Source organism: Capricornis sumatraensis, chromosome 18 (genome assembly GCF_032405125.1).
Source record: "Capricornis sumatraensis isolate serow.1 chromosome 18, serow.2, whole genome shotgun sequence".
Lineage (NCBI taxonomy): Eukaryota > Metazoa > Chordata > Mammalia > Artiodactyla > Bovidae > Capricornis > Capricornis sumatraensis.
In genome coordinates, this window is record NC_091086.1 from 64,823,656 (window position 1) to 64,847,686 (window position 24,031).

At 49.0% G+C, this 24,031-nt stretch overlaps 1 protein-coding gene across 1 annotated transcript in view; it reads left to right on the forward strand.

Annotated features, from left to right (window-relative positions):
- The window catches only part of ANKH (ANKH inorganic pyrophosphate transport regulator), a 165,085-nt gene extending 146,368 nt beyond the window's left edge, over positions 1 to 18,717 (forward strand). Inside the window, exons 9-12 of the mRNA XM_068990585.1 lie at positions 14,748 to 14,877; positions 17,258 to 17,381; positions 18,039 to 18,138; positions 18,532 to 18,717. Of these exons, the coding sequence (XP_068846686.1) occupies positions 14,748 to 14,877; positions 17,258 to 17,381; positions 18,039 to 18,138; positions 18,532 to 18,645 (468 nt within the window). The 3' untranslated portion in view covers positions 18,646 to 18,717. The remainder of the gene's footprint in view (positions 1 to 14,747; positions 14,878 to 17,257; positions 17,382 to 18,038; positions 18,139 to 18,531) is intronic.
- Positions 18,718 to 24,031: the final 5,314 nt, after the last annotated feature.

Here is a 24,031-nt window from a genome sequence, read left to right on the forward strand (position 1 = left end):
TTTGAAATCTCTTTATTTCATTTTTTTCAATTTCCCTGGTTATTGTGAGCTTAACAGGACATGGTCACTCCCACGTGAGTGGCCGTTCCCTCCCTGATGGCCGTGATCCCATCCAATGAGGCTGTTCTTCATCTTGGTCCCTGGCCTCCCGAGCTCAGCCTCGTTGGGGAGGGGTTAGCTGGCAGGTTGCTGGAGAGGGAGGAGGTGAGCATGTGCTCTGTAGAAATCAAACTTGGAATTGCAACACCGATAGGTGCCTGTCTCGTCTTGCCAAGGCCAGCATGGAAATCACATGCCGTCCGGGGGATGGTGGCCACCGCAGAATTTAAAGGGCGGAGGCTTGACATTTAAAACATTTGTGTCCTAAAGCTTCAGAACCTCAGGGCCTCAGAGGGACCCTCCCTGTGGGAAAGAAAGCAAAAAGGCTTTCCATCAGAGAAGGAAGCAGTCAAAAACACCCACTCCATCAGTGTCTTCCTCTGAGACACACTGAGATAATCCCTTGTGGGGAGTTTCAGCTAATCTTGAAATGCTGCTTCTGCTGTTCACAGTAAGTGAGTCCTTGAGAAGCACAAATCCCACAGATGCAGACGACTCCACTCTGCCGCGTCCTCTCTGCCCCACCTCCCAAGGGGCCACCACCTTTGAAAGGCAGCAAGCTCACTGACAGTGGTAGTATTTATAGCACCTCTAATCCCGCCAGGCCAGCTCCAGCCACCTGCTCCCTGCAAGGCCTCCACAGCTGAGCTAAGGGCGACTGCCGGTGGAAAACACCAGAAAATGCCCAGCCTACCGGTCACAGGCCTGGAGGCTCGCCCAGCCCTGCCTGTCACAGCCTCAGTTTCCCCAGCTAGGGGACTTTTTCATCATGTAAGGATCAGTTTTTCTACTCAGTGCCCTGTGGTGACCTAAATGGGAAGGAAAATCCAAAAAAAGAGGGGATTATAGAGCTGATTCACTTTGCTATACAGCAGAAACTAACGCAACAGTATAAAGCAACTCTACTCCAATGAAAAAGATTTTTTTAAAAAGGAGCAGTTTTGCATCTAGCAGTTCAAGATGAGCCCCACTGTTTCCATGTCCATATTGTATTGAAACTGAACCTCCAATACTTCGGCCACCTGATGCCAAGAGCCAACTCACTGGAAAAGACCCTGATGCTGAGAAAGACTGAAGGCAGGAGGAGAAGGGGACAACAGAGGACGAGAAGGCTGGATGGCATCACCAACTCAATGAACATAAGTTCGAACAGGTTCCAGGAGATAGTGAAGGACAGGGAGGCCTGGCGTGCAGAAGTCCATGGGGTCGCAGAGTCAGACACAAACAAGCAGCTGAGCAACAAATACAATGGACAGTCTCACGTGCTCTCGTCTGGACGTTACTTCTCTGTTGCGGCTTCACAGGATAGGATGTGTCTGCATCCACACGTGTCAGCGTCCAACAAGCACAGCAAGAATCCCCTTTTCTAAGTTGCATCCCTCTAGTTAGAGCTGCATCTCAGCCAAGCATTCAGCCCTGAGTCCTTCTCATAGGTGCTGGAAAGGTGCGAAATCTGAGCTAAGGAAGAGCAAAAGCCACCATCGCATAGGACGACCTCCTGTGCTCAGAGTTAAAAGATCAGTTCAGGACTTCCCTGGTGGTTCAGTGGCTAAGACTTCACCTTCCAATGCAGTGGGTACCAGTTAGATCCCTGGTCAGGAAGCTAAGATTCCACATGTCTCAGGGCCAAAAAGCAAAACCTAAAGAGAAGCAATATTATAGCAAATTCAATAAAGGCTTCAAAAATGATCCACATCAAAAAATCTTCAAAAACCGAAAAAAAAAGGTCAGTTCTTGAGGGTGACCCAGGCTCACTCCTGTGGCTGCACTGGACCCACGAGCCACCCCTCGGCCGCCGGGGTGGTGAACACTACAAGCCTTATCCCAGTCGTGGTGCCATCCTGGTCCTGTCTGTGTCGCCAACAAGGGCGGCCTGTTTGCGGCTTTGTTTCTGCTGGCTCCCCACCCCCGCGCCCCGAGACTGCTTTCTCATTGTTCAGATTATCCAGGAGAAGAGAAGGACCTCTTGTGGATGGGGGCGGGGTGGGGTAGGGACGAAAAGGACCGAAAGTGCTGAAGTTAAGACTTTCTCACTTGGTGTCCCTCTCAGTCTTTGAGTACTGGCTGCCATTGGCCAGTTGAGCACCTTCAGACACCCCAGAAACGTGGGGGAGCAAGCCTTCTGAGTCCCCACAGCCAGGGTCGAACTCCTGGCCCCATTCCTCAATGCCACGAACCTGGGGTTGGGATAAGGGTTAAATGACATGACTGGAAAAGAGCCTGATGTTGGGAAAGATTGAAGGTGAAAGAGAAGGGGACAGCAGAGGATGAGATGGTAGCATCACCGACTCAACGGACATGAATTTGAGCAAACCTGGGAGAGGGTGGAGGACAGAAGAGTCTGGCGTGCTGCAGTTCATGGGGTCACAGAGAGTCGGACACGACTTACTGACTGAACATCAGTGAAGGAAAGCTCTTGGCATACAGTAAGTTACTGAGAAGAGTTAGTGCCTTTCCCCTGAACCCCACCTCTGCCCGCCTCCACGCTTCTCTCCAAAACTTCAGTAGTCCAGCGTTCACTTTTTTTTTAATATAAATTTATTTATTTTAATTGGAGGTTAATTACTTTACAATATTGTATTGGTTTTGCCATACATCAACATGAATCCACCACAAGTATACACGTGTTCCCCATCCTGAACCCCCCTCCATCCTCCCTCCCCGTACCATCCCTCTGGGTCATCCCAGTGCACCAGCCCCAAGTATCCAGTATCATGCATTGAACCTGGACTGGCGATTCGTTTCATATATGATATTATACATGTTTCAATGCCATTCTCCCAAATCATCCCACCCTCTCCCTCTCCCACAGAGTCCAAAAGACTGTTCTATACATCTGTGTCTCTTTTGCTGTCTCACATACAGGGTTATCGTTACCATCTTTCTAAATTCCATATATATGCGTTAGTATACTGTATTGGTGTTTTTCTTTCTGGCTTACCTCACTCTGTATAATAGGCTCCAGTTTCATCCACCTCATTGGAATTGATTCAAATGTCTTCTTTTTAATGGCTGAGTAATACTCCACTGTGTATATGTACCACTTTTTAAGTCATCGTTAGTTGTAGACTTAAGGGATCGGTTGGTTTGTTTGGGGGAGAGAAAAACAGTTGAGACTGGTCCCCAAATCCCTACCTTGTAATAGAATGACAGTGCCAATCCACATGTGCAATCTTCTTTTTACATTTATTTTATTGAGGTATAGTTGATTTACAATGTTGCACTAATTTTTGATGGAAGGAAATGGCAGCCCACTCCAGTGTCCTTGCCTGGAGAATCCCGGGGATGGGGGAGCCTGGTGGGCTGCTGTCTATGGGGTCACACAGAGTTGGACACGACTAAAGTGACTTAGCAGCAGCAGCAGTAGCAGAGCAATTCAGTCATTATATATATATATTAACATATGTATGTGTATATATATACAGAGATTTTCACATTCTTTTCCATTGTGGTTTATTACAGGATATTGAATGCAGTTCCTTGTGCTATACAGTACTAGGGCCCTGTAGTTTATTCATTTTATGTATAATAGCTCATCTCTGCTAATCCCAAACCCCCAATCCATCCCTTCTCCACCCCTCCTCCCCCTTGGCAACCACAGGTCGGTTCTCCACGCCTGTGAACATGTTTCTGTTTCCGAGATAAGTTCATGTGTGTCATGTTTTAGACTCCACATATAAGTGATATCACACGGTATTTGTCTTTCTCCTTCTGACATCTTTCACTTAGTATGTGGAGAAGGAAATGGCAATGCACTCCAGTATGCTTGCCTGGAGAATTCCATGCACAGAGTAGTCTGGCGGGCTACAGGCCATGGGGTCACAAAGAGCAACACGACTGAGCGACTGCACTTTCTTTCTTTCTTTTCACTTAGCATGATGACCTCTAGGTCCATCCATGGTGCTGCTAATGCCATTCTTTTTATGGCTGAGTGTATTCTATTATATATACGTGGGCTTCCCTCATAGCTCAGTTGGTAAAGAATCTGCCTGCCATGCAGGAGACCCCGGTTCCATTCCTGGGTTGGGAAGATCCCCTGGAGAAGGGATAGGCTACTCACTTCAGTGTTCTTTGACTTCCCTTGTGGCTCAGCTGGTAAAGAATACACCTGCAATGTGGGAGACCTAGGTTTGATCCCTGGGTTGGGAAGATCCCCTGGAGAAGGGAAAGGCTACCCACTCCAGTATTTCTGGCCTGGAGAATTCCATGGACTATACGGTCCACGGGGCCGCAAAGAGTCGGACACGACTGAACGACACACACAGATTCTGTGTCCATTCCTCTACTGATGGGCACTCAGGTGGTTTCCAGGTCTTAACTGTTGTACCTAGTGCTGCCGTGAACGTAGGGATGCATGCATCTTTTCGAATTATAGTTTTGTCCTGATATATGCTCAGGAGTGGAATTGCAGGATTATATGGCAACTCTAGTGTTTTGAGGAACCGCCGTACTATTCTCCATAGTCGTCCTAATTTTTACATTCCCACAAACAGTTCACAGTGCAGTCTTAAAACAATTAGCAGATGAACAAGCATATTGTGTTGTTACAAAAAGGTTCCAATTTTTTTTAATTTTTAAAAATTGTGGTAAAAAACACCTCACATATAACTTAGCCCTGAATTTAGCCCTTGCTTAAGTGCACAGTTCAGTACCGGACCTGCCACTGCCGTCTGTCCCCAGAACTCTGCATCTTGGGAAAGTGAAACTCTCTACCCGTTAAACAAAAACTCTCCATCCCCCCATCCCCACCCCCAGCCTCTAACAAGCTCCGATTTGACTATTAACAGTCAAAAAAGTAAAGGCTCAACATAAGCTAAGGTTGGAACTCTCTAAACATTCTTCAAATCGTGGAAGGAAAGAACACTGCGGGGATAGGATGGGCACAAGAGGACAACTGGAGCGCCATCTGCGGGCTTAGCGCATGGCGCCCCCTGCTGTTGGAAGCATATTGTTTAATTCAATCAATTCTTCACTGGTGGCTCAGATGGTAAAGAATCTGCCTGCAATGCAGGAGACCTGGGTTCAGTCCCTGGGCCAGGAAGATCCCCTGGAGAAGGAAATGGCTACCCGCTCCAGTATTCTTGCCTGGAGAATTCCATGGACAGAGGAGCCTGGTGGGCTACACATAGGACGTGGGGTCACAGAGTCAGACACGACTGAACGACTAACACTTACCAAGTGTTCAGTGTTAGTTAGTTAGAATTACCAAGAATTTTAGTCATCTTATAACTGAAAGGTGCACCAACTGCTCTTATGTGTATATGGCAGTTTCACGAAGTCTAAATGATACCAGAGGTGATTTCATGTTCATATTCTTAAGTGCATTTTTGAAATCACATCTGAAAGTGTCAATATTTTATCAGAAATGTGCTGTAACCATTGATGGTTGCATCAACCCCTCTGTGAGAAAGTATTCCAGGTAGATGTATAATAATATTTGTAACCAGCGACTAGCCACACTGAGAATATTAGGGGATACATCAGTTCAGTTCAGTTCAGTCGCTCAGTCGTGTCCGACTCTTTGCGACCCCATGAATCGCAGCACGCCAGGCCTCCCTATCCATCACCAACTCCCGGAGTTCACTCAGACTCACGTCCATTGAGTCCGTGATGCCATCAAGCCATCTCATCCTCTGTCATCCCCTTCTCCTCCTGCCCCCAATCCCTTCCAGCATCAGAGTCTTTTCCAATGAGTCAACTCTTCACACGAGGTGGCCAAAGTACTGGAGTTTCAGCTTTAGCATCATTCCTTCCAAAGAAATCCCAGGGCTGATCTCCTTCAGAATGGACTGGTTGGATCTCCTTGCAGTCCAAGGGACTCTCAAGAGTCTTCTCCAACACCACAGTTCAAAAGCATCAATGCTTCAGTGCTCAGCCTTCTTCGCAGTCCAACTCTGACATCCATACATGACCACTGGAAAAACCATAGCCTTGACTAGACGGACCTTAGTCGGCAAAGTAATGTCTCTGCTTTTGAATATACAATCTAGGTTGCTCATAACTTTTTTTCCAAGGAGTAAGCGTTTTTAATTTCATGGCTGCAGTCACCATCTGCAGTGATTTTGGAGCCCCCAAAAATAGTCTGACACTGTTTCCACTGTTTCCCCATCTATTTCCCAGGAAGTGATGGGACTGGATGCCATGATCTTCATTTTCTGAATGTTGAGCTTTAAGCCAACTTTTTCACTCTCCTCTTTGACTTTCATCAAGAAGCTTTTTAGCTCCTCTTCACTTTCTGCCATAAGGGTGGTGTCATCTGCATATCTGAGGTTATTGATATTTCTCCCCGCAATCTTGATTCCAGCTTGTGTTTCTTCCAGTCCAGCGTTTCTCATGATGTACTCTGCATATAAGTTAAATAAGCAGGGTGACAATATACAGCCTTGACATACTCCTTTTCCTATTTGGAACCAGTCTGTTGTTCCATGTCCAGTTCTAACTGTTGCTTCCTGACCTGCATACAGATTTCTCAAGAGGCAGGTCAGGTGGTCTGGTATTCCCATCTCTTTCAGAATTTTCCACAGTTTATTGTGATCCACACAGTCATAAACACTTTCTAAGAAGCCTTGCCATGCTCTCTGGCTTAACCGAAAGCCAAGCTCTGCTTCTCTCAGTAATAGATGTGGTTTACTCCATCTGTTTCAGTTTACTAAAAGTTTTACAGGCTTGACCTTACATAAAAAGTCCCCCTTCTATGTAGCTCCTCACTGCACCCTATTGTAATACTCACGGTCCTACCTCCTGCACTGAAGTATTTTTCTCCATCACCTGCTCCCATGATGCCCCTGTCTCCATGCCCACGTGACTGTTCACCATTTCCGAGGCTGGGTCAGTGGTCCCTGATCAGCAGCCCCACAGGAGAGTGGCCCGTTCTGTCTGGCGATGACTACAGGCTGGCTCCCGTCACCGCCTTTAAGGCTGCTCCCCAGGAATAGGGCTCATCAGCTTTATCATACGTGGTCTGCTTAAGCGTTGCCACACTAGTAAAACAGCATGCTTTTTTCCTTCAAAATTGGGGCTCCCTCTGGTTCTACTTTGGGCACCTGATGTGAAGAACTAACTCATTTGAAAAGACTCTGATCCTGGGAAAGATTGACGGCAGGAGGAGAAGGGGAATACAGAGGATGAGATGGTTGGATGGCATCACTGGCTCAACGGACGTGAGTTTGAGTAAACTTTGGGCGTTGGTGATGGACAGGGAGGCCTGGCGTGCTGCAGTCCATGGGGTCACAAAGAGTCAGACACGACTGAGCAACTGAACTGAACTGAACTAGGTCTAAGAGTCAGTCCTGATGAGATGCTGTCGTTCCACTAGGGATGTGGTGACTGCTCAGGACCTCACCGTTTGCATTAGGAAAGCTCCTAGGAATGGCCCCATCTGGTTCAGGGGGCCACCAGCAAGGAGAGTGACTGCGGAGAGGACAGGCCAGGAGGGGCCCTCGTGGGCAGCCAGGCCTCTAGCTAAAGGAAGGCGGTGCTCAGTCACGTGACACCCTGTCACACCACATGTGGAGCGCTTAGCACATCTCGTTAGCTCTCTTAACTTCAAACACTGCCAGATCTGACCGTTTCTCACCTCCTGGTCCTAGGCCATTTCTCATCAGGATGGTTACAGTAGCCCCTCCTCCAACAGAGTTCATCCCTGCTTCTGCACTTGGCCCCCCACCACCCCCCAAAGTCTGTTCTCAAGTGATCTGGGTTGTTGTTCAGTTGCTCAGTCATGTCTGACTCTGTGACCCCATGGACTGCAGCACGCCAGGCTTTCCTGTCCATCACCATCTCCCGGAGCTTGCTCAAACTCACATCCCTTGAGTCCATGATGCCATCCAACCATCTCATCCTCTGTCGTCCCCTTCTCCTGCCTTCAGTCTTTCCCAGCATCAAGGTCTTTTCCAATGAGTCAGCTCTTCACATTAAGTGGCCAAAGTATTGGAGCTTCAGCTCAGCATCCGTCCTTCCAGTGAATATTCAGGGTTGGAGAGCCTGTCAAAATTACAATCCAATCATATCACTCCTCCAATCCACAATGTCCCAAGGCTCCCAGAGTCACAAACATGCCCTACAAAACCCTTCAGAAATGCCCCCACCCCACCCTCCACCACATGAGGACAGACAACACGATGTGCAGCTGAGTCAAAAGGCCAGATGGCGTTGCTCAGGTCTCCGTCAGCTCTCTCTGAGAACAAGCCAGACAGGCCTGTGTGTGTCCCATAGTCCCCAGTGGCCCCAACCCCACCTCCACCCTCATCCCCAAGTAAATCAAATCAGACATTAGATGCACTTTCCAAAGACCCTTGCTGTAAATGTCGAGCCATCAGCCACCTCTGAAAGGTGCTCGTCCCTCTGAAACAAGACTGCTCCCATCCCTGTCAGCAGTGCAGATGAAAAGTGAAGTGAAAGTGTTAGTTGCTCTGGTGTGTCTGACTCTTTGCAACCCCATGGCTGGAATTTTCCAGGAAAGAATACTGGAATGGATCTTCTCCAGCAGGTCTTCCTGACCCGAGGATCAAACCTGGGTCTCCCACACTGCAGGCAGATTCTTCACCATCTGATCCTCCAGGGAAGCCCTGATTGACTTAATCTATAAAGACAATAAGAGGGATCTCTGTTTTTCTAAAATATTTTCTGAACCAGAAAAAAAGAAGACATACTTTTTTGGAAAACAGGAAAAAGTACAAAGAGGAAAATAAAACTGATGCTAATCTCAACACCTGCTGATGACCCCACAGTGAGCACTATATTGTGGTCCCAGGAAACCTTTGATTATGATGACAGCTACGATCGATCACCTACACTGTGCATGGCACTGATGGGAGCATTTCGTGTAGGTCCCAGGCCCCTCAGCGCATGGTCCTGTGCCAAGCCTGTGACCACCGCCTTGTATGTGGCATTGTTGAGGGTTAACCACGGTTTACCTTACTGGAGACTTAAACCCAATTAAACGTAAGTTGAACCCTTCTTTCTCAGTAAAACCTCCAAATAAAACTGATGACCAGGGCGGACTATTTTAATTCAAAACAGCTGCAGTGTGGTTCACTTCTAACTGTGGGGCATCAGAATTTCTGACAGTACTAATCCTGATTACTCCGGGTAGTGGAGACAGCTGTGTGAGTTCCTCAAAAGCATGGCCAACAGCTTCTGGAAATTAAGTGAAAACCGGAGTCCTTGGCATTGTTCCTTCATGGAAAGGAATCCTCTCTGGATGTGCAGGAACGGGTGTCCCAACATCACAGAAATGGACATCCCAGCATGCTGGGTTTGGTTGTTCTCCGAGTTCAAATGCTGATGGAGACCATTAGCTTCTTCGAATTCCACTCCTTAGTTCTTGGGAAGGAGACTCAGTCCCAGGGCAGGTCAGGGACTGACTCCGGATGAGGAGGATCTTGAGAGAGATGCTTGTTGTGTGATCCCAGTCACATTGAGTCAGATTGTAGCATCTTAGGCCCAGAAGTGTTATTTCTGTAAAGTCAGAGCTTCTGCCATTCTTTCTGAACACTCTCACCCTATTTGGGAACCTAGCTTTGCTGTGCTTAGTTGCTCAGTCGTGTCCGACTCTGTGACCCCATGGACTGTAGCCTGCCAGGTTCCTCTGTCCTTGGGATTCTTCAGGCAGGAATACTGGAGTGAGCTTCCCTGCCCTCTTACAGGGGACCTTCCCAACCCAGGGATCAGACCCAGGTCTCCCGCATCACAGGTGGACTCTTGACCATCTGAGCCACCAAGAAAGCCCAAGAACACTGGAGTGGGTAGCTTATCCCTTCTCCAGGGGATCTTCCTGACTTAGGGATTGAACCTGGGTCTCAGGTCTCCTGCATTGCCAGGCAGGTTCTTTACCACTAGTGCCACCTGGGAAGACCAGAGAATTGCCTAGAATTGTTTTAGACTTACAGAAGCCTTGTGAACATAGCACAGACGCTTCACCCCACACTTGGTCTTACACTGCTGTGGTACCTTTGTCATGACTAAGGAACCAACCCCTGTACGTTATTATGAACTAAACTCCGCCAGGCTTCCCAGGTGGCTCAGTGGTAAAGAATCTGTCTGTCAATTCATGAGACAGGGGTTCAACCCCTGGGTCAGGAAGATCCCCTGAAGAAGGAATGGGGTATTCCAGTATTCTTGCCTGGAAAACTTCCCTAGACAGAGGAGACTGGGGGGCTACAGTCCAAAGGGTGGCAGAGAGTCGGACGAGGCTGAGCATGCATGCATGCCACAGTTTATTCAGATTTCACAAGCTTTTTCTTCACGTCCTTTGTTCTAGGATCTATCCATGCTACCATGTCTCCTTAGCCTCGTCTGGGCTGTGGGGGTTCCTCAGACTTGGCTTGTCTTTGTGGTCTTGTTAGTTTCAAGGGCTACTGGTTGGGTACTCAATTTGAGTTTGTCTGGGGTTTTTTTCATGGTTAAACTGGGCTTATAGGCTTTCCAGGGGAAAACCACAGAGGTAAATGGCCATTCTCATCCCATCTTATCAAGAGATCATGCTATCAACGTGACTGTCACTACTGATGATATTACCTTGACAGCCAAGACCGTCTTTGCCAGGTTTCTCCCTGTCCTCTTTCTAGAGGGAAGTTACAGTCATCAGCCCACATTTCAGGTGTGGGAGATATGCCCCACCTCCCTGAGAGGAGAGTAGCTACATACACGACTTGGAGTTCTGTGCTGGAGATCTGTCCCTGTTGTTTGCTTGGTTCGTTGCCGTTTGGCCGAGCTGGGTGTTGGCTGCGGCGCTAGGGATCTTCACTGGGTCACGTGGGCTCTTTCATTGTGGTTCATGTGCTCAGCTGCTCCGAGGCATATGGGATCCTAGTTCCCAGACCAGGGATGGAACCCATGTTCCCTGCTGGATTCTTAGCCACTGGACCACCAGATAAGTCTCCCCATTTGTTTACTTATATATATCTGTGTAGTTTGTCGTTTAGTCGCTAACTCGTGTCCAATTATGTGCAGCCCCATGGACTGTAGCCCGCCAGGCTCCTCTGTCCACGGGATTTTCCAGGCAAGAATACTGGAGTGGGTTGCCATTTCCTTCTCCAGGGGATCTTCCCGACCCAGGGATTGAACCTGCATCTCCAGCACTGGCAGGCAGATTCTTCGCCACTGTGCCCCCAGGGAAGCCGTATCTGTATATGAGTGTTTATTGTATGCTGTGGTCCTAACTCCATCATTTTTAGCTGCTCGGACTCCTCCAGCTTTGCCATTGGGATCTCTCTCTTCTGGATTCCTGTGTTTCAAGCTGATCCTCTTGTGTATTTCCCACCCTAGTCCTAGAATAAGCCATTTCTCCAAGGAGCCCTGGTTCTTTTTATTAGAGAATAAACAGAAAAACCAAGATCTGGGCATGGAGTGGGTTGTTCTGTTTTGCTGGCTGCTTCCTAATGAGATAATGTTGACTGCAAACTCAGCAGCAGAAAACCCAACCCTGCAGTGACTCCAAGAAACAAATCGTCTTCACTGTCAGTAGTTTATTAGGTTTGTGTTCTGGTTTGGAAAAGTCAATGTCATTAGGCTCTGCAAATATTTGAAGAACACGGCATGTTCTGGTCAACTCAGAGGGCATAAGCTAAGTTGAAACTACTCTAGGTGAATGCATCAGAAAGACACTTTTCCTGAAATAGCCTTTGTTAGGTTACCTTCTAGAGTTTCCTGTTTTTTGAAACAGACTGGTTAAATCTCATCTGATTACAATGCTAGGGCTCAGTATGTTTCTTGGAAAATTTTGACCCGCAAATAGCTATTGCAGCTAGTAACCAACACTCTACCTAATTCTGAGTTGCATATATTCCTTTCTGGGCAATGCTGGAACCAGTCTTTTTTTTTTTTTTAAGAAGCAAACTGGAAGGCAAGGAGCATTTTCATACTGGAAACATGGGTCAGATTGGTGAAGGCAAAGAGTCAAATTCAGAGACTTGAGTGAGATAAAGAAAGGAAGCATTGATCCATGTGGTATTTCTTCTCTTTAAACCTGTGATTGCTGAGGCCCAGATCAGACTGAGAGCAGTCAGTTACTTTGCTCTAGAATGGCCACCCACTCTAGTAATCTGGCCTGAAAAATTCTACCGACAGGGGAGCCTGGTGGGCTACAATCCATGGTGTCGTAAAGAGTCAGACACGACTGAGCGACTAAACAGAAAGATCCAACCTAGGCTGGAGGTGTGTGGGGCTGAAAACTCTGAAGAAGCATCTCAGTGGCACATGGCCTTGACAGGGCCTTATAGGATGTACTTGGCACAGACGAGTACCGCATGGAGAACAGAGGGGCTTAGTGGTACCAAGTTAAACCACACTGTGAATTTTAGAAATGATGTATCAATAAATGCAATGGAACTTTTATTCTATCTTGTATTTTTCAACATCTGGGAAAATATTCCATTTGATTTTCAAGGATGACAGACATACTATCATTTAATCCTATTGCCTGATTCTAGTACTTCCACTGCATATTTGAAAAGAAGGGAAAAATACTTCCTTAGATCTAACAACAAGCCTCCCTCCTGAGAAGCTCTATTAGAGATCCAACAAGCGTTACTGCTTTGCTTTCAGGGGACCAGAAGTAGAGTCACCTGCTCAGGGTATTTACGGCAGTGCCTCCCTTAATATGGATACACTCACTATCTTGAGGCCTGAGGTTGGACTTTCTCCTCCAGGGGTTACTGGCCCTCTCCTCCAGGGCAGTGGAAAGCCTCCAGGTGGACATTATCGGTGCCGAGAAGTTGGTGGGAGGAAGTAACCCTTGTTGCAGGCGCTTGCTCCCACCTTCCTTCTGACATGCAGTTACCCCCTCCTATTTCCTCAGTTTGTTGTCATTTAAAAGCCACTTTACAGTGATTTTGCAAAGCACAGAGAGACTGCATTATCTCATATTCAAATAATCATTGGTTACAAACTAAGGAAAGCCTGCCTATGACTTTCCTGGAAGCTTAAATTTTTCTTTTAGCAGAATGCAGCCTAGAGAGCTCACTCCAGCCAGTGAGGAAACCCCAGATAGCTTATCCTCCATAAGTCCTGATCAAGTCCAGAGTTGGGGTGATGCTCACTTAGCACCTAATGCTTTATAGCTGTGGAAAATATTTGGAAGGAGGGACGACCCTGTCAAGAAAAGGAACTGAGTCCCAGTGCTGTGCTCAGTGTGGCTGTGAAGGTGTCCTGTGAAATTGCCACCACACCCCGGCTGTGGGCATGAATGACTAACTGGTAACCGGCTTTGCAGTGGGAAAACATGGCAGGGCCACTTGTCCAGGCCACTCGGTAATAAAGCCTCTGAGCTCTTGTTAGATCTAAGGAAGTATTTTTCCCTTCTTGTCAATTATGCAGTGGAAGTACTGCCATCAGGCAATAGGATTAAATAATAGTATATCTGTCATCCTTGAAAATCAAATGGAATATTTTCCCAGATGTTGAAAAATACAAGATAGAGTAAAAGTTCCATTGCACTTATAAAAGTGAAACATATTGATAATAAATCCACCAAGGTGCTTTTTAATAAATTTCAACATGACATAGTAATAGGACCAGTCTAATTCTGTGAAACTTAATTTACCCAAAGCCTGAACGTTGTTATGGGCTTCCCAGGTGGCGCCAGGGGTAAGGAACCCACCTGCCAATGCAGCAGGTACAAGAGATGTGGTTCAGTCCCTGGGTCAGAAAGATGCCCTGGAGTAGGAAATGGCAGCCCAGTCCAGAATTCCTGCCTGGGAAACTCCACGGACAGAGGAGCCCATAGTCTAAAACGTCAGAGTTCTGTTTCTCTTGTTGTAGTGTGTCCAGTACTTTGCGACCCCATGGACTGTAGCCCGCGAAGCCTCCTCTGTCCAGGGGATTTCCCAGCAAGAATACTGGAATGGGTTGCCATTTCCTTCTCCGGGGGATCCTCCTGACCCTGGGACCCTACTTGAGTCTCTCGTATCTCCTGCACTGGCAGGCAGATCCTTCACTGCTGAGCCACCAGGGAACGACTGCAATTCACTTTATAATGCATTCACTTTCATCTTAGGGAAGAATCACTTGCATCTTAAGAAAAGCAGAGAAGTATTTTATGAAATTGGCATTTAACTTGGCCAAGTGTTAGACAAACTGGCATTTGTCTAACACTCTCTTCCAAAGTTATATCGTTACCTTTTTAAATTCAGTTTTTCTATCGATTATAAGTACACAAAGCTTAAAAAGTCGGTCCCCTAAGGGCTGACCCCCAACAGTAGCTTTTATCCCAGCCTGCCCCACCCCTTCTACTCCCAGATCTGATTCAGTGGAGTTCTGCATGCATCCAGATACCTTCAGATTACTTTTTATTATTTGGTTAAAGTTGTAAAAATTACATTAATACACATGTTCACTCTGAACTGAGTTGTCCAGCGGCCTATGTAAACTTTCCACATTAGTGTGGCTACCTGCTCAGGGGCCTGCCTCCCACATGGGCCCCCTGCCAGGCTTCCTGTGGGGCAGGTGTGATGAATGGGCCAGGGTCTTACTTGTGGCAGGTAAGAAGAGAGCAAGACAGTGGCACTTGAGGACCCATGTGCCAGCCCCCCAATTGGGCATGTTCACCCTCTTTCCTAGCTCCTCGGGGACCATGTAATACCTGTCACGTTTCATTCCTTCACACCTTTTTCTAATAATCTTGCTTCCTGCCCTCTTTCCCCTGGCAGCTCTGTTTTGTGATGTTCTGGACTCCCAACGTTTCTGAGAAGATCCTGATAGACATCATCGGCGTGGACTTTGCCTTTGCAGAACTCTGCGTTGTTCCCTTGCGTATCTTTTCCTTCTTCCCAGTTCCAGGTAAAGGAAAACAGAGAATGAAAGAAAAATTCCTAATCACTCTCATGCCCGATTCAGTTTTCTTTCTTTAGAAACATTACCAGTTCTGTCCCAAACAAAATAAATGTATACACTGTAAAGCTTCACGGTGGATTAAAAAGAGGCGAAGATATTATCCAGCAGGTTGAAAGTTGGAGAAGCGAGTCAAACAGGCATAATTTCTTTCTTAAAGGACAGTGGTTGCAGACTCAGTAGAAAGAAACTGAGGGGTCGCTAAGAGTCGGAAACGACTGAGTGACTTCACTTTCACTTTTCACTTTCATGCATTGGAGAAGGAAATGGCAATGCACTCTGGTGTTCTTGCCTGGAGAATCCCAGGGACGGCGGAGCCTGCTCGGCTGCCGTCTATGGGGTCGCACAGTGTCAGACACGACTGAAGTGACTTAGCAGCAGCAGCAGCAGAACCATTCCCTTCCTTCACTGTGGTGACTGGTGACACAAATCTATGCATCTGTTGAGATTCTAAAAGGACTGCTGGAGAAAAGAATCCAGGGGCAAGGCTGCGATTAGAAATGGGCTGTGGGGCCAGTCGACGCTGGGGCTGATGGCTCACCTGGCACCCTGAGCTGTTGTTCCCAAGTCAGGCCAGGAGCTGCCCCTGCTCCTAGATGTCAAGAATTCCTGGTGGCTGCCTGGGGTGTTGCCTGGTCCTTGGGTTTGGTGTGGGACACTGAGGGACCCAAGGGTTGCTGCCACCTGGAGATCAAGGCACTAGTTGTTGACTCGACTCCTCAGTCTGGACCTGAGGAGGAGCTGGAGGTCCCAGAGCTAGGACTGGGGTAGGACTCTGAATCTCCTCTCCAGGCCCCTTCCTCACCTGTCAAACCAACTGCTTGAAGACAGATGACTCCTATCTTTGCAACCTGAAGGCTTTGGGCCTATCAGGTTAGCATCCCACCTGTACCTCAAAATTCAACTCTTCCACCGGGGCAGGAGGAACACCGCATCAGATGCAGATTCTTCCTCCAAACTGGACATGAGCTTTTATCCCAGGAGTGCACGCTTCCTTCCCTTCTATAGGTCTGTGCCTTGTGCTGCCCCTACATGGGATAAAGGACTAGACCTCCTTTTTCCTCAAGCCCCGCCCAGTTTCAGATCAAACCTAAATGTCTGCAAAGGTCCGTCTAGTCAAAGCTATGGCCTTTCCAGTAGTCATGTATGGATGTGAGAGTTGGACTATAAAGAAAGCTGAGTGCTGAAAATTGATGCTTTCGAACTGTGTTGTTGGAGAAGACTCTGGAGATTCCCTTGGACTGCAGGGAGATCCAACCAGTCCATCCTAAAGGAAATCAGTCCTGAATATTCATTGGAAGGACTGATGCTGAAGCTGAAACTCCAATACTTTGGCCACTTGATGCGAAGAGAATTGACTTATTGGACAAGACGCTGATGCTGGGAAAGACTGAAGGCAGGAAAAGGGGACAACAGAGGATGACATGGTTGGATGGCATCACCGACTCAATGGACATGAGTCGAGTAAACCGTGGACATGAGTTTGGGGGATGGACAGGGAGGCCTGGCATGCTGCAGTCCATGGGGTCGCAAAGAGCCCGACACGACTGAGCTACTGAACTGAACTGAAATGTCCGCCAAGACCAGCCAGTCGTCACTGACGCACCCTCTGTGGAGCCCCTCCTGGGCGCTGGGGCGGGTGCCCTGCCTGCGCTCCAGAAACAGATCAGGCTGGGGAGACAGGGTACTGGGAACCCGCCGTGAGGTCTTTGTGAGGCGTGGACAGATGGAGCCGGCCGCGGTCCGCAGTCCGGAGGCTGTGAAAGAAACCCAGAAATGAGCCAGACCTCCTCCTTCGCCCTTCTTCGACCTTCTTCGCCCCGCCCCCTACTTCGCCCCGCCCTCTACTTCGCCCCGCCCACACGCGCGGGGAAACCCGGCGTCCAGTCCAGGTTCTCTGCTCCGGGAATCAAACTGCACCACCGTCAAGTCGCTGCTCTTCTCTTGAGTTTTCCTAGACGGGCGTGATGGGAGCTTGAGGCTGGGTGGGGGTGAGGGTGGGGTGGAGGGAGTGGCAGCATCACCCCTCCATCCCCCGCCCAGGGGTGGCGGTCACAGTGGGGAAAGGACACTTAAGGACACGGATCGAGGTGGGGGAGGGGGGGACAGGGCTCCTCCAAACCCCGAGGCAGGGATTAGGAACCCCGGCAGGAAGATGGGCCCAGGGCGGCAGCCGCAGGGCCTGGGTCCCACCCAGCCGTCCCCGGGACCCAGGATGCGCTGCTGCGGGCGGGCTCTGGGGGGCGGCGGGGGGAAGGGTGCTGGGGGTAGAAGCAGCAGGATAGGGAGAAGGGGGCCATTGCTGACCAGTCCTTGGCTCTCCCTCCAGTCACCGTGAGGGCCCATCTGACCGGGTGGCTGATGACCCTGAAGAAGACCTTCGTCCTGGCGCCCAGCTCCGTGCTGCGGATCATTGTTCTCATCACCAGCCTCGTGGTCCTGCCCTACCTGGGGTACGTGTGAAGGTGGGGGAGGTGCGGGCGGAGCTATGGGATCCTGCTGCCCCCGAGGCACTCTGTCCAGAAGGTTAAATCAGCTTTTTTTTCCTGGGAAATCCCCAAGCGTGTCTAGAGTTAGAAATGCTGAGTGATGCCTCGTTTCTCTGCCCAGGTTGGAGGCTGTTGAGATCCATTCTAGAAAAGCACTTTCAGGGTCAGGCCCACCCACACAGTCAGCACTGAGCATCCACCGCGGTGTGGCGGGCAGGGGCAAGGTGAAAAACGCAAGGGAGCGAGCGAGGGTGTTGCCCTTGTTCTCAGGGATCCCCACTCTCCTGGGACCCCCTCTACTGGGAAACTGCACTCTACAGAGAGAAGGGGCAGGATGCTACGGGCGGGCACACGGGGCAGGCGGGAGACGTGCCCCTCCCTCAGCAGATGCTGAGCTGAGATCTGGAGCAGGAGTGGGAGTCGCAGGGCCCTGAGGGGGTCCCAGGCCGCTATCCCACCCAGGTGGAATATTTATTAGGTGCAGTGCTAACAGGCAGATCTCGAAGGCAATCGTTCGGCACCCCTGTCGCCTACACCTTGCCTGGGTTTTGGCTGGGTTTTGATTCTCTGTGCCTCCGCGGGGCTCTAACAGACAGATGCCCTTTGCGTTCTAATCCCCAGGGTACACGGAGCCACCCTGGGCGTGGGCTCCCTCCTCGCGGGGTTTGTGGGAGAATCCACCATGGTCGCCATAGCAGCGTGCTACGTCTATCGGAAACAGGTGAGAGAGGGCGACAGAACCGTACCCCTGCCTGGCACGCCCCCTGGTGTGGGAGACTGCACATGGTCATGAGGGGGAGGGGAGGGGAGGGCGCCAGGAGGTGGTGTCCTCGGGCAGTGCCAGGTCTTCATAGATGATGGGAGGGGAGATGGGAGACAGGAGCCCCCCACCCCCGGCAGTGCCTCTCACAGAGCCCGGGACGCAGCCAACTCCCCAGCCACTCCGCTGAAAGGAACACGCGGACCTAAAAATGCAGCCTCGACGAGGTCGCCCCCAAACATAAATGAGATCCAAGTCCATGGCGAGGGGTCCCCTGAGACCTCTGCCACGCTGTGCTTCCCACCGACCCCCACCCGCCGCCCCAGCCCCCCTGATGCGTCTTCTCTGGTCTAGAAAAAGAAGATGGAGAACGATTCGGCCGCCGAGGGGGAGGACTCGGCGATGACGGACATACCTCCGGCGGAGGAGGGCACGGACATCGTGGAGATGCGGGAGGAGCAGGAATGAGGCCGCCCCCTACCCCTCACCCCCCGGGCGGGCGCCGCAGGGACAGCCCAGGTGATGCCCCAGCGCCGCCATCTGCTCCTCCCCGACGCGTTTTCTTCCACTTTCTTTCTTTCTTTTTTTTTTTTTTTTCATTTTTTGGTTTTCGTTTGGGTAACAAAAGAGGCCTTGATCTAAAGGTTTCACAGACACTCTGGCATACCGGGTGTGCCCACGCTCATGAAGGGACCTGTGGAACGGTCTCACCACTGCTTTGTGGAAACAAAAGAACTGACTTCATGCCCCCGCTTCGTGAAAACCCCAAGGACATAGCCGCCTTGTAGTCGCCTCTCCCCCGCCCGTCCTCGGACAATCTCCACTTGGAACCAAAGGACCGCGGCTGTGCCGTCCAGCGCCCCCTCGGCCACCACCGCCCGGCAGGCCGCAGGCTCACCCTGTCCCCTCGCATCGCTCAAGAATCACCGGGGACAACTCGCTTCCGGGTCACGTGGCTGTGCCAAGGGCTGTGGCCGAGGCCTCGCACCGTGGCGTCTTGAACCGTCTGCCACACCCGGGCCGAGGGCGGGGTCCGCCCGCAGCCCAGGGTGGCCGGCCGCGCTGAGCAATGGATGTGCAAATGCGCTGGACCGACGGCCGGCCGGAAATAATCTCCGGCGGGCAGGTTAGAGGTGCCCCGGGAGCAGCACACCGACAACACGCCAACGATAGCATTCCCCTGGCCGCTTCGTGGATCTGCGTGTGCGCTCGCTGTCACACCAGCCGTGTACATACGAGAGCTGCCTTGTCAAAGTTGTCCCAAAGCCTGTCCCCCATCACCGCGTCCCTGGGCATGAGTTTCCCCGAAGGCTTGTTTTCCACTCACCTTTCCTGAAGATGGCACTAAAGCAAGGGAGAAGGAGCATTCTAACTTTACATTTAGTCTTTATAAAGTGAACTGAAGCTTTAAGTCATAATCTAGCATTCTAATGCCAGATTGCTATGTCGTCGCTTTGGAAGTAGAATTATGACCTGGTCCTGCCATTCTTAGTCCTAACCCTGGGGTACAGGTAATTCCAAGTGTTCTGTACTCGCCCCTCACCTCACGAGAAAGCAAGACATTTTATAAACGACAGCAGTCACTATGTGATATTCCCTGAAATGACACATTTGAAATCCATTCAGTGCAGTATATTTTTCTAAGTTTTGGAAAGCGGGTTTTTTCTTTAAAAAATTATGGACACGGTTCACTAAATTCTTGATTTAGTCAAAATTCCTAGACGGAAAGAACCTAAACACAAAAATATTTTAAAGATATAAATATATACTGTATATGTTATGTAATTTATTTTAGGCTATAATACATTTCCTATTTTCGCATTTTCAATAAAATGTCTCTAATACAATACGGTGATTGCCTGTGTGCTCAACATACCTGCAGTGGAAACGTATTGTATTGATGAAAAGTGTGTCTTGTTTGCAGAGGTTTTACAGTCTGTCATTTGTATACAAATGTAAGAGTCAGTCAGTGACAAGATAACTATTTTTCATTATGAGTAACAGGGGTGTAAATGGGTCAGCTGATGTAGACCATAGTGGGAATAGAAATATACGCTCGCAGGGTAAAGAAGAAAAAGTCAAGCTTTTTGCGTTTATTGCTTTCAGTGCCATGTAATCATGTCATTCCTCATAGAAAAAAGAATGTAAGGGCTCAGAGTCAGCCATGAACATTCACAGGGTTCCTTCACACGTCTGGACACCCAGTGACCACTGGGGGACAAACTCTCATGGGGTTCCTCTGAGGGGTTTCTCTGCTTAGAATTAAGACGCATCGCTTTGGGGGTGGTTGCAGGGGGCAGATCTGAGAAGACGGGGGGAAGAATCTAATTGTATCGGCTTTTTTAAAATACGTGACTAGAAAATTAAACGGCAGTATTTTTTAACATGTGTGACTAGTATTTCATGCTTGTGGGGTTGGAACCTAAAGAGTACATTGAAAAAGCAAATCTGTTCCCTCCAGATCGGGACAGACCAGCTAGATTCTTCATTATGCAGCTAGAACACGGCATTATAACATCAGAGACATCTTCGGGGATAAAGAAGGACGAACTGTGGTATTTTGTTAGTGTTTCAGAAAACACAGGAAGGATGCCCAGACCCAGGCCACAATGGCAGGGCAACAGTTGTGCAAAATCTCCCTCCTTGACGTGCACGCCCCTCCTCCACGCCCTTGAGTCACAGCTTGGGCTCCCAGGAACGCACCTTAGCTTCTAAAGCAAAACCCACCGCCAGCAGGTTCTTCTGCAGTCGTTCTAACCAAGACAGACGGGAGAGGAAAGGGGATGAGTCTCCTTCCCACATTTCAGGGAGACGGCAGGGCACCCCTTTGACTTGGCCCCCCAAAGAAACATTCCCCCCGACACAGGTTTCTTTTCTCATGCACGTTACTCAGCTGACAGAGGGCGCCATGCCTGAAGAGTCTCAGGTCAAGGACCATGGAAAGACCAGAAGTGGTTTCTCAGTGGGGACCCATGCCTCGTAGACGCACAGGACCTAACACTCCAGGGGCGTACAGCTGCTTTTATTTAGATGCTAAGAAGTGAGTGTGGACACTCACAGGGGTCTCCCCATCTTGAAGGCCTTTTCTGGGTCAGCTCCGGTCAAGAGCAGCTGGTCGTGAGGCCTCTGCTTTCTGGGGGGCACCGCTGAGGTCATTCTCAATGCATCTCTGTGGGCTCCGAGCCGGACCTCAGCATCCCTGGCATCAAATGAGACACCACGATCTGAGCCAGGAGGGAGCCGTTCAGGCTTGCTCCAGCAAAGTCAGGACGGGAAGGGGCCTGCCGGCCACCACTCGGCTCAGGGCTCCTCAAGAGGTCTGCATACCGGTTTGCACGATGGCTGGGACCCCTCACTTGCTTGGCACTCTGTAATTTGGGCATGAAGGCTGCTGGTTTACATCACCGTGTATAAGAGCCAGGGGTGCCCACTCGCTGCCTGCCTCGGCTGCTCTTGTTCCAGAGTCCATCTTCTAGGTTTTGCATGTATGTTTTGTTTTGCTTTTTTTTTTTTAAGCTCTAGCAGGTACTTTGGCTCTGAAAATGTCCAGAGACAGCCAATTATTCTCAGAAATGGAAACTTTCAGCATTGGTTGAAGATACGTCAAGTGGGACCAAATAAACATGGCTACAGTAGTAAAAAGCACTTTGTTTATCACTCCCTGAGTTCTCCCAATATATAATGACAGGAGGCCCATGAGGAGAGAGGCCCAGGACTCCACTCTGGTCCAGCTCTCTAGAGTAGTCCAAGGCACCTCCCAGCCAGGGGCCAGCTCTGTGGTTCCCCCAGCAGCCTTGTCTGGTTTCTCCTGAGGTTAGGATAATCATTGCACGTCCCTAACATCAGGAAAGTCATTCAATGACACCTTTAGAGCAAGTATAAAAGTTAACGGCTTCCTACCCTCCTGACATCCTCATTTGGGGGTCTTCTGGAAGGAAGGGGTAGGGGCAGATGCACATTTTTGTACCCTTAATTCCCAGAAACACATCTGTTTAAACACGCACTAGTTCTCTGACTGGATTCTTTTTCTTACTTCAAACTGAAGTGAGAGAGAGACTGAGCAAGTATTTATATTGTTGTATCAAATGACGTTATCTTGAAAAATATTTTCTTATATTAAAAAAACTTTTTTTCTCCATCTGTAACTATGCAGACCAGTGGCCAAGACAGCATGAACTAGGTGAAATTGCTTAGTCATGTCCGACTCTTTGCAACCCCATGGACTGCAGCCCACCAGGGTCCTCCATCCATGGAATTTTCCAGGCAAGAGTATTGGAGTGGGTTGCTGTTTCCTTCTCCAGGGGATCTTCCTGACTCAGGGATTGAACCCAGGTCTCCTGCATTGCAGGCAGACGCTTTACCGTCTGAGCCACCAGGGAAGCCCGCAGCATGAACTGTGCTGTACCAATTAGCCAGGGTTTCTGCCTTTTTGCAGGTCTGTACATGCTCAGTCGCTTCAGTCATGTCCGACTCTTTGCAACCCTATGGACTGTAGCCCGCCTGGCTCCTCTGTCCATGGGATTCTCCAGGCAAGAATACTGAAATAGATTGCCATGTCCTCCTCCAGAGCATCTTCCTGACCCAGGAATCGAACCCACGTCTCTTATGTTTCCTGAGCCACTGGGGAAGCCCCTTTGCAAGTGAGCTGACCTCTAAACTTAGGATGAAGTCTTCATCAATCAAAACAATGCATGGTCTAGGAAAGGAGCTATCACATTCTAAGTCCTAAATCTTTTTTTTTTTTTTTTTAAGAATATAACCAAAATTTCAAGGAGCAAGGCTTTATAGCTCACGGGAATTTGTAAGTGTTGAGATGTCTGGGTTCACGTGTAGCCCATCCCTGAAAGGAGGCTCCTGCCTGCCCCCTTCCGAGACACCCACCCCCAGGCATGGCCCCCACTAGGCTCTTTCATAAAAAGCATTTGAAGTGTAGGAGAGCATGTTTTTGAGCAACATGTCTGGTGAACATTCAGGATGCTCTTCAGGGGGGTTATCTGGGGTCTCTATTTCTGTCCTTTGAGCAGCAAAACATCACGTGGCTCATCAGCTGATCTAACCACACATGAAACAGGATGTCGAGAGAAAATCAAAGAAAAATACACAAAAAGACCCTGTTGCCCTTTTAAAGGTTAAATGTCTAAAATTAACTACCTAAATGTGCACAATGATAAACATGTAATTACATAATCAGAATAGCCCACACCCCACTCCGAAGTCAGAAAACATGTAGCAAATTACAGTTTGCTGTCTGATCTCATAAGGGAAGAGGAGATGGTGAGATCTCATTTGAACATTTCACTTTCTCCTCCAGACAGGAGGCTAGTATCATCTTTTGTACTCTGGTTATTATCATCTCTTGTACTCTGAGCAAAGAAGAGCACCAAAGATGAGTGTCCGAAGTCTTCTAATTTTTTTAAATCATCTTCGTTCAGTCCAAGGGGTTCCAGAAGAATTTTTTTTTTTTCTGCTTCATTTGCAATCAAGCAGGGTCTTTGAAAGACTGTGTAAGATCCATGCACTTTTATAAATGGCTGTCAGCTACCCACAGCTTCAGCTCATGTTTCCGTCTGGTGTTTCTTTTTAAATTAGGAGATTAACCTATAGTGCACTTTGCTAGCAAGATGGGCCTCGGTGTCTGCAATCCATATATGTAAACAGAAACTCACAAGAGCCAGAATGCCTTTCTCTCTCCAGGATACATGGTTTCCTTAGGTTAAAGAAGGGGGAGATGGGGAGAAACCTGCTAAAAATGCTTTTACCGTCCACCGTCTGGCTTCGTGGAAATTCAGTGATGTATGGAGATCGGTCGTTACTAAGATTTAGAGGCAGATGTGCATCAGCCATGGGCCAGGGA